The 10,634-nt window shown below is 36.3% G+C and overlaps 1 protein-coding gene and 1 long non-coding RNA gene across 8 annotated transcripts in view; one reads left to right on the forward strand and one right to left on the reverse strand.

Annotated features, from left to right (window-relative positions):
- LOC139152625 (P-selectin-like) overlaps positions 1-10,634 on the forward strand; it is a 117,971-nt gene that overhangs the window by 74,516 nt on the left and 32,821 nt on the right. For all 6 annotated transcript variants that reach the window (XM_070725867.1, XM_070725868.1, XM_070725870.1 and 3 more), the window contains one exon: positions 207-503. In XM_070725867.1, coding sequence (XP_070581968.1) covers positions 207-503 — 297 coding nt within the window. The remainder of the gene's footprint in view (positions 1-206; positions 504-10,634) is intronic.
- Positions 2,278-10,623, reverse strand: LOC139152624 (uncharacterized). Of its 2 annotated transcripts, none has more exons than XR_011556674.1 (3): positions 10,352-10,623; positions 6,163-6,263; positions 2,278-2,797 (listed from the first exon to the last, which is right to left on the reverse strand). It is a non-coding gene; the product is annotated as an uncharacterized lncRNA (long non-coding RNA). The 2 variants fall into 2 exon arrangements; XR_011556673.1 differs by lacking the exon at positions 2,278-2,797 and adding an exon at positions 4,309-5,317.

Here is a 10,634-nt window from a genome sequence, read left to right on the forward strand (position 1 = left end):
GTGGCCGTTTCACATTAAATGTTGGAAATAATTGTTTCGACGTTAAACTGCTATATCAACCAACGGTGTCTTTCATTTCATTTCATTTCACTGACGGTGACAGTGATTTATTGTCACCATACTGGTAAATACACCATATACTGCTTTTGCCATACATATGAAGTATTAAAACTTTTACAGATGATTCATTTTCCTCTTTTGTTCAGAAAGGTCATTAGGAGAGATTACCTGGGAAGGTGATTCGCCGAGAGAAGTCACTGCAGATGGTAGATTAGTTGTTTATCCTCTCCCAGATACAATTTTCTACATGGACTGCCGATCAGAACATTACAGCGCCAGATACCTTCGATGGAAAAAAGGAAGCCAATCAAAGAGTTCATATGTCACAAGAAATGGATACATGCGACTCAGATTAAGGCCACCAAGGATTGACCATTCGGGAACATATACTTGTCGATATGGAAGGTCAACACATTTACATTCCATCACTGTACAGATGCAAGGTAGTGTGGACTTTTCATTCAATTTAATTTGTATGACTAAATGTTTTTCTAACTCCATCAGATGTTTACTTATAGATAGTAGCTATCAGATGTTGGCAATTGGTTAATCAAGCACTTTTTAGCTCCCATAGCCATATGTATATATGGCAATGGAAGCTATTCTTATAGGCTAGGGAAATGTCTGTATGTCTGTATGTCTGTATGTCTGTCCGTCAACATCAAAAACTCCAAAACCGCTGCACATTTCATCTTGATATTTGGTGTGTACATGGATGATGGGCTGTAGATGAGATTTTGTTCAAATGAAGTTGTCATTGCCAAAAATATGCAAATTAAGTGTAAAAATGTAAAAACCAGTCAAAATTGAAAATCTAAATAACCACTGAGCAGAATACATGAAAAATTAGCATGTAAGTACTTTGGGCTGACCTGAAATAATTGTGCTTTTTTTGATTTTTTGATATTGTTGAAAATATACAAATTAGTGCCAAAAAGGCGTTTTTGGTAAAAAATCTTCTTCTTCATGAACGCTGGTCAGACAGCTTTGATATTTGGTATACAGGTCCCTAGGGATAACCCAAATTGGATTTGTTCAATTGTGATGAAATATGCAAATCTGTATTTTTAAGGAATTTTTTTGTCATTTTTGGTCAAAAATTTATTTCATCAAACCGCTCGTCTGACAGCTTTGATATTTGGTATACAGGTCCCTAGGGATAACCCAATTTGGATTTGTTCAAATTGTGATGAAATATGCAAATCTGTATTTTTAAGGAATTTTTTTGTCATTTTTGGTCAAAAATTATTTCATCAAAACCGCTCGTCTGACAGCTTTGATATTTGGTATACAGGTTCCTACAGATAAACTAAATATGATAGTCGCGCCAGCAGCTTACTGACTACGCATGCGCTTATTCATAATATACTATGCGAGTAACCGGAAGTGTACCCTTCTTTCTCATGATGGGCGCCGCCATGTTTTTTTTTGAGTACTCGTAAATAAACAAATACGAAACAAATTACTATGATATAACATGCCTTTTATAAAATATACCTCTTTTATTAGCCAGTAAATGTTATTATACACCTTGTCGCTGATACAAAGTATCGTTGATATAGATAAACGGAGAAAACTGTCGTGCATATGAACGGGGGCATACGCAAAGAATGCTGGGATTGAATTATAGAAGAGCGCCCCCTGTGTCAATAATTAGATTCAAAAATGCAAGTTTTTAGACGGAACGCTAGTTTTCAGCTTGCAAGTGGAAGGTGGGCAGTGCGGTTACCATTGCTTGATAATTATTGCATAATACGTCCTAGTTTAACGCCATAGGCTGTTATCATTGTAAAAATTGCCAATTTTTGTCCAAAATTTTTACACGCTACAGAAAATCTATACCTGCCCTGCTGCAGGGTTTGACGTCGTGTAAGTACGTGAACTGCTTTCATCAGAGGGAAACTGGGCATAGTTGTCATATAACGTTTATGAAGTACAATTACAGTTTATCATGAATCAATACAAATAACATTGCCAATCTTAACCCCTGGCGCGACACCAAGGGCTGAGCCCTATATAATATTATATAGAATATATGATGAAATCTGCAATTTTGTATTTTTGGTGCAATTTTTGACATTTTTGGTCAAAAAATGTGTTTTCAAAAAACTACTTGTCTGATGCCTTTGATATTTGGTATACAGGTTCCTGGGGGTTCTCCTAGTGTGATATAGTGAAATTTGATGAAATCTTCAATTTTTGTATTTTTGGGTCAATTTTTGCCATTTTTCGACAAAACACTGTCTTTTACCTTTTGGCAGTTTCTAATTTCTGCCAGCCTACACCATATACACAGTATTTCTAATGTACTGAATGCTGGATGATGCAGAGCAAGACACAGAAGAGTCAATGTATATATTTTGAGCATTGGTATTGTTTATTATCCACTATTCATGAAAATACATGTCTTAAAGTGCACTAAATCTAAAACTATGGAAGTCCATCAAACAAATGTGTGTACACTGTAGCAATGCTTGACTTCTAGCAACTAGTTGCAGGTAAGATCTCGGTTTTTTCAAAGTAACTGGACTTCCAGCATTGTAGCGTTCAATGCAGTGCCTTCCGCAAGTGATACTGGAAGTGCAACATGAGCATTAAGTGGCAGGAACACCATAAGTATCACCATTTACTGTGTCCCAATACTAGAAGTCAAATTTTCCAACAGGTACATGCAAGTTTCTGGCTGTATTCACAATTACTGGAAGTTCAACTTTCTAATGTTCAAGCTTGAATGTTCCTGTAAGAGAATATCTGTGCAATGAATTTGGAAGTCCAACATTCTAATGTGACAGTGTCAATCTTCAATGTTCATGTAAGAGAATATCAGATCTGTGCAATGAAATTTGGAAGTCCAACGTTTTAATGTGTAGATCTTGAATGTTCCCGTAAGAGAATATCTGTGCAACACATTTTGGAAGTCCAACATTCTAATGTGTAAATCTTGAATGTTCCTGTAAGAGAGAATCTGTGAAACGAATTTTGGAAGTCCAACATTCTAATGTGTAGATCTTGAATGTTCCTGTAAGAGAGTATCTGTGCAACACATTTTGGAAGTCCAACATTCTAATGTGTAAATCTTGAATGTTCCTGTAAGAGAGTATCTGTGCAACACATTTTGGAAGTCCAACATTCTAATGTATAGATCTTGAATGTTCCTGTAAGAGAGTATCTGTGCAACGCATTTTGGAAGTCCAACATTCTAATGTGTAGATCTTGAATGTTCCTGTAAGAGAGTATCTGTGCAACACATTTTGGAAGTCCAACATTCTAATGTATAGATCTTGAATGTTCCTGTAAGAGAGTATCTGTGCAACACATTTTGGAAGTCCAACATTCTAATGTGTAAATCTTGAATGTTCCTGTAAGAGAATATCAATGCGATAGAATTTGGAAGTTCAGCATTTGAATTTAAACCAATAAAATCACGTAGAATTTCACACATATTTTGAACTTTTTACAAACCTATTTCAGCTATGGGTTGGCAAGAACATTCAAAACCTGTAGCTTGTATTGTACTCGGTGTGTATAATTATGCTTTGCAAGTATTTGAAGATCTTGTGTGTCTTAACTGCATTGACTGACATCATTCTTTGAGCATAAACATGACTGACATCATTCTTTGAGCATAAACAAAATGCATTATGTGCATGAAGCCTATTCAAGCATATCAAGAGGAGGGGTAAGCGGCGACCAGTGTGTCATCATTTTTTTAAAACCCTGACAGCGGGAGAAGGTATGAAGGTAAGATTCTCAGATGTGATTTTGTGAGAGAAAAAAGCCGAATGTATTGGGTTGTAATGGGTAATTAAAAAACATGCTTTGGAAAGTAAAAATTTCTGCCACTCTACTACTGAATTTTAATACTGTATGCACTGCCTGCATCTCAGCGTATTTTTCTGATTTTATGAGCTAAATCTGCATGCATTTTCAAGTCTTGATTCAATGACATTGTTGCCAGTATCATTCTAACTGGCATATCTATGTAGCATTGACCTCTTTCCACACTTCATCTCGATCTCTGTAAGCATGTCCCAATGCCCCATACATTAACAACTCAAGGGAAATTTTTTTGCGGATACACTGCCAACCACTATAAATAAAGGAATCCTCAAGATTAAAGTCTGATTTTTAAATGACTTGCAGAGTAATAATTTGCCTTCTTTCAATCTCATGGAGACTTCTTCTGTTGGAAAGGTTAGAACATTCTCAAACTCAAACGATCTGAAATCCAAAAAGAAATACCGTGGTAAGCCTTTTTGTACAGACTAGAAATAGTGACAATTGAGATGTAGATGACAAGAGACCAACTGTAGGACACAACATGTTATCAATGTGACAGCTGATATTTTGGATCAAAACAGTTAACATACTTTATATTAAACCTTTAATTATTAAATTTTCTATAATTTCACTTTTTTGACTTTGTCCTTTGACCTTTCACATACTTAATTTCTGTGGTGGTGAATGGTAGAGTCCATGTTCATGTTCACAAAATATTGCCCTCATTTGGGTGAACTATACATAAAGTAATTATTCAGTGGAAAGTTTCAGTGAAAATTACATGTCTATTTGTCTGCTTTCCTATGAGACTGACTTACTTTAGAAGATAACAGTAAAAGTCCTTTTGTTGTTATTGCGTGATTTTAAGTTCCATATCTTATATTACCTTGTTCTTTGTTTCTGACATTAACAGATACTGAGTCCCCTTCAACACTTTCTGTGATAAGCAGACATCAAACTTGTCATCGAACTATCTTGGTATGTTAAGTCAAGCAATTATTTTCCTTACTCAGACAGATTACATATATTCCTTCTACAATATTTTAAGATTTTGCTTCCTTTACCAAAATACCCCAAAATTTCTAGATATAATAACTTCAAAAGTTTAACACTGAAAGTCTGTCATCTGAGGATTCTACTGACAATACTTGAATGCAAGTAAAAAGGAGCCTAATTATTGTGGTTTCAATCACATAAAGTCAAGATTTCTTATTTTTTCACTTTTTGATGGAAATGAAAATATTTATCAGCCAACGTCAATAACTTATTTGTGTAGAATAAGGCCATCTTGCTTCAACCTGTTGCCATCTTAGAAACTTACAAAGCACATTGGCAGAGTTTCAATTTACACTAGGTAGACCTCCCAATTTTATACCCCTTAATGCCTTATGTCTGCAGTAACCATGAGAATAATCAACATAAATTATCACCTTGTTCTTTTTTGGTCATTTTCAGATGATGACTCTATCAGCAACCACTGGAAGGAACACAAATATTAAAAATTGTACGAACAAGTATTCCATGGTTAAGGGGTATGTACTTGCCAAAAATTACATAGAACTTTGATGCCATTTCTGTCAAAGAAACATTTATGATCATGGTAGTGACTTGCTATGGATGTGGGTGTCCTTGATGATTCTGGTGATTTTAGTGGATTTTTTGACTGTTTATGAGTGTCCTTTTCTGTTTTATTTTGTTGGTCCTAGAGTGTTTGACACTGCAGAACTTGCAGCTAATTAGCAGTTAATTTTAAGTGGTACTAAATATTTGAATAGCATTTTCACATAAATTCTGTTACTGTTTTTTTTCAAATAACATGAAAATCTGAAATTCACTAAGTCACCTATTTCATGTGTTTTACATGTGTATTAAAATGAAGAACAAAACTCATCCTTGCATTTCTCAGCTTTCTTTTCTATATCGCTCATTGCTTCAATACTTACTTTTGAGTTAAAAAAGATGAACTACTCAACAATAAGCATAATGACAGAGACATGCATATCCAGCATTTAGGTGGGGTGCTCTTACAATGCAATAAATAAAAGATTCTTGGCCAAGGCCATACTGTCAGACCAAAGATAGTCGTTTTAGTTTTTGTCAAGAGAGCTCATACATGTATAAAGGTATAAACGACTCCCCTCCATTGCACAAGCACTGGATGTGGCTAGTTGATCAGTAGTCTGAAATGGCACCGCCATTCAATATCAGGCTGCATTAGATAAAACTATATTTTACACAAGTACACCAGCCCACATGCAAAAACAGGCTATTCAAATATTCACAAGCAAAAAAGGAGATCAGTTGCTCTGTTTGACAAATTACCTTTCATATATCTGTCAAGAGGAACGAATTCCTTTCCCACACTAATTTCACCACGTCCAGACATCTCATCTTTTCCAAGTGACTGCCATTCAAGGTCAACCCTGAAAAAGCAAACAAGTGAGGTGATGAGCTATGGGCGGGTTGAGTCAGCAGTTTTGATACATTTCCCTTTGAACTCTCGGCAAACAGTTGTCTCTTCCATCAATCCAGGCTTCCCTGATAATCGCTGGAAACTTTGTCAGCAATTTATTCATTGATAGGCTACTCATGGACCATCGTTCACACAGATAGACTATGTCACACTTAATTAAAACATCCCAAAGGAAATACGTTTGTAAACACAAGATTTGTTTGAAAATGTCATGTTATGTAATCATCCTGATCTACATTTGAGATAACTTTCAACAATTTTAACGGAAGAGGACGTGTAGCTTTACTGCAGCGATGATATAGCTTTTTACTACTGGGGCTCACGCCACTTAATTGATGGCTGATACGCTCATTTCTTGCATCATGTTGGATAAAAAAATTCTCCCCCCCCCACCCCACTGCCACCGGAATAACCTTTGATTTAAAATGCATCTTTAACGGATTTTTTTCCAAAAGGTCAACTTCCGGTCAGAGGAGGCAAAATATGTGAAAGACGTTAAATACCGCTGGCAATTTGATCAGTAGGCGCTAATAGCATTGCCACTTAGTCTTGTTTGATATCACAGTCTACTAGTTTTGAGTTCAGTCTGCCGCACCTCGTCTGCCTGTAATTTCTCGAAACGTCAACACTTGAGGTTGGAAACATTCGAGGCCCTGCCTATTATTATATGAATATCAGAAGTTTATTCAGGTTGGAGATGACTGTATTGAAACAGGTGATTGACTGAGACGACATCGTCGTGTAAAATACTGATTGTGAACAAACTATGGTATAAGTTTATATCTTGAAAATAAGGGAGAGATCGCTAAGATAAAATGGAAATAGCAAACTGTTATCTTGTTTACAATTTTCATAATAACAAGCTAGAAGACTCCTCACTTGTTGAGTTTCAAGACAAAAATTCAGTATGCGATCTTTCTGTACGCAATCACTTAGTTCTAAAGAGAATAAATCATGTATAGATAAAACCAAAACGGAGCATTGTTTTACTTCATCATCTGTCAAGTCAGGCTTCGAATTTTTTTTTCTCAAACTTATTAGCCGTGGGAGAAGTCTTCATTTTTACTTGCCCGAGAGGAAAAATTACTTGCCCTCAATTTCAAATAATTGTACCAGTAATTTGTAATAGATAGCAGGAGTTACATGCATGTTAAAGTGAAGCCAAAGAGGGAAAAACAGATCCAAACATGAACTACATCTTGTTGGACTACAAATAAATCTGAAATGCAGCAGAACGTGAGAATACTTTTGTCTTTTCTATAGATTTTGGCCATTTCAAAACGTCTTTGATTTTGGAATTTTTCCACAACCTTATCGAAATTATAATCCTTACATAAGAGTGTGTGCCTTTCAAATTTTTTCCATTAAATAATGTATTTAATTTGCAATGAGCATAGCTGGCTGCTGCTCTTTATTAATTATAAGCTGAGTCTGTGATAAAAAAATACCGTCAAGGACACTATGTGCTCACATTCGGTTTGAATTGGTCCATTCAAGAAATATTTAAACCAGAAAAACAAGAATGACAAAAGCAAATAAGGTCTCCAACTTAGGTACTGGAGGTCATCTTTAGGAACATGCATATCAACTTCTATAGCAATGGGAGAAGCAGATCCTAAATACATAAGCAAATGTCAACAACAAAAAACAGAGAAGGCTTGATAAAAAAGAAAAGGTGGGAGTGGGCAAAAATGCACAAGGGATCTGGTAAAAAAGTAATGCTGCATCATCGATCTTCTAGACCCTACCCCCTCCTGAATATCAAATGTTCCACCCCTTGGTATCACATAAGACCAAATGACAGGAAGTACACAACCTTGGAGATTTTTAATTAATGCGATGAGTGTTATCATTCTAATGTAAACAGCACTTAAGTTAGTTACAGATAGTGAAATGCCTTCCACTGTGGGCGGTGATTACAACATCTGGAATTATCCTGGATCCAAATTTCTCATCAGTTCTTGTATGTCTTACATAGAAAAGTTGCAAAAATTGGTCCAAAATGAAAAAAAATCACCTCAGCTTTGTTTTCTGGATCAAATTTTCCTACAAATTGGTACCAAATATGACAAAATTATGTTCACAGCCTTCAAAATTGTCTCACAACATATCCTGGGTTGGTGTAGGTCATTTAAGGTCACAAACTGAGAAAAGTACCTAAAATATACAAATTTTGGGGTTTCCCAACACTTTGAGCAGAAAATTTATCTAATAACATCTTTCGGGACTTTATACCAAATTACAAAGCTATCAAACAAGGGACTTTATACCAAATTACAAAGCTATCAAACAAGTAATTTTGAGATAAAGTTTTCTTGACCAAAAATGACAATATTGTCTTAAAAATACAATTTTTTATATTTCAGGACAATTTCCACATATCTAACTATTGTCATCTCTGTACGTCTGTGTACCAGATATGAAAGCTGTCTGTCCAGTGGTTTTAAAAAGGAAAATCTGTGTAAGATTTTTTGACCAAAAATGACAAATTGCACAAAAATAGTAATTTTCCCAATTTTGTCATAATTTCAACAAATTAGAAGAGTAACACCCTTGCAAAGAGACAACCCAAATTTGAGAGTGATTGGGCTGGCGGTTTCAGAGAAGAAGAATTTTTACTGAAAATGAGAAAAATCGCAAAAAATTCAGCAAAAATACAAAATTAAGGATATCTGCACAATATTCATAAAACTGTATAAGTTCACCTAAGGTACTTGCACACAAATTTTCAAAGCAATCAAAAAAGCGGTTCTTGAGTTATTAATTCTTAACCATTTTCACATTTTGTAAGCTCATTTGCATAATTTTGGCAATGCAGACTTCATTTGAACAAAATCCCATCTATAGCCCAGGATGCATCCACACACCAAATACCAAGCTGAAACGTGCAGCGGTTTGCGTGTTTTTGATGTTGACGGACATACTGTACATACATACATACATACATACATACATACACACATACATACAGACGCCATCGACTTCAGCCTATACGATAAACTCACATTGGTAAAACCAAATGTGAGCTAAAAAACTGCTCACGCATACCTATACCCTTTCACAACATGTTTGCTCCCTGAGCACAGCCGTCTTTCAAAGTTTTATTTTGATACATGCATTTGTGAAGAAAGCAGATTCAAGTTTCGTTTACGATACTCTTCAGTGCAGACTTCCCCTCGACAGTTGTTTTTTGTATTTGACAGCCGATCCCTAACAACCAAGGTCACGTAATTTGAAACTGTCTGCATCTCGCCAACCACATGCGTTAACTGGAGTGCACTAGGCAGCCTCCTTGGTCCACTGAGCCCATTCCGACTACGATGCAAGCCTGTACTTTTTCAATCGGGGTTGATTAATGGGTTTAACAGTAAGTATTGCCGAGAACCATGGCTCCGAATAAGTTGGCATTCATTTACCAAGCACATGGTGCAATTACACTATCGAGTGAAGCCGATCTTCATAGACTTGTACAAAGAAATAGGCAACCACTATAAAGAGCATACCATTTTACGGCACACATAGAAAACAGGGGGTTCACTACGCGTACGTCAGAGAGCATGTCGTAAATTTCTATTTTACAGACCTTTTTGTTTTACAACAGCAAGAACTATCATTTTGCGATGTCGGGCCGATTTTGAAGGGTTTTCAAAAAACAACTTTTGAGACTTGAAGGACTTACAATGACCTCCACGCATGTACAGCCCTAATAAAATACGTTTGAAGCTTCAATTGTCCAGAGCTAGTATTATGTATAGCCCTGCGTACCGTGCTGTGTGTGTGGTGGGGGCCGTGTAACGCCCGAAACACACAGCACGGTACGCAGGGCTAGTATTATGTACTCCTAAACCAATTTCCGTTCACATCATGCGACCAACTTGAAGTAGGTGGATTCCTAAATAAATACTTTTGGCTAAAAACATGGATCGGACAGAGTAAATTTGTTACGGAAACACGAACAGTTATAACACTCCATACGTTGAAGATGAGTTAGATAAAAGTCCATAAAAGTAAATTGTGATTTTGTTCCTTGCTACTCACGTTTGTCGGCGTTCCGCGGTATTCTATCTCGTCTTCACTAACTCACATGTTACTCGCATACCCTTGATAGCCTTGACTGTGTGACTCCGAGTTGTTGAGCAAAGTTTTCCTTTGAATCATTCTCGATGTCTATAAATCCACTGTGACGGTGCCTAACTTTTGCTAGAGACCATGTCTAGATGTCTTAGAACGTTCGGAAATTTTGAATGACTTGTACAGTTACTTGGTCACATGCTCATTTCTTATCTATCCATGGCCACCCTCTACCGCCAACCGCAGCGTA

Source organism: Ptychodera flava, chromosome 16 (genome assembly GCF_041260155.1).
Source record: "Ptychodera flava strain L36383 chromosome 16, AS_Pfla_20210202, whole genome shotgun sequence".
Lineage (NCBI taxonomy): Eukaryota > Metazoa > Hemichordata > Enteropneusta > Ptychoderidae > Ptychodera > Ptychodera flava.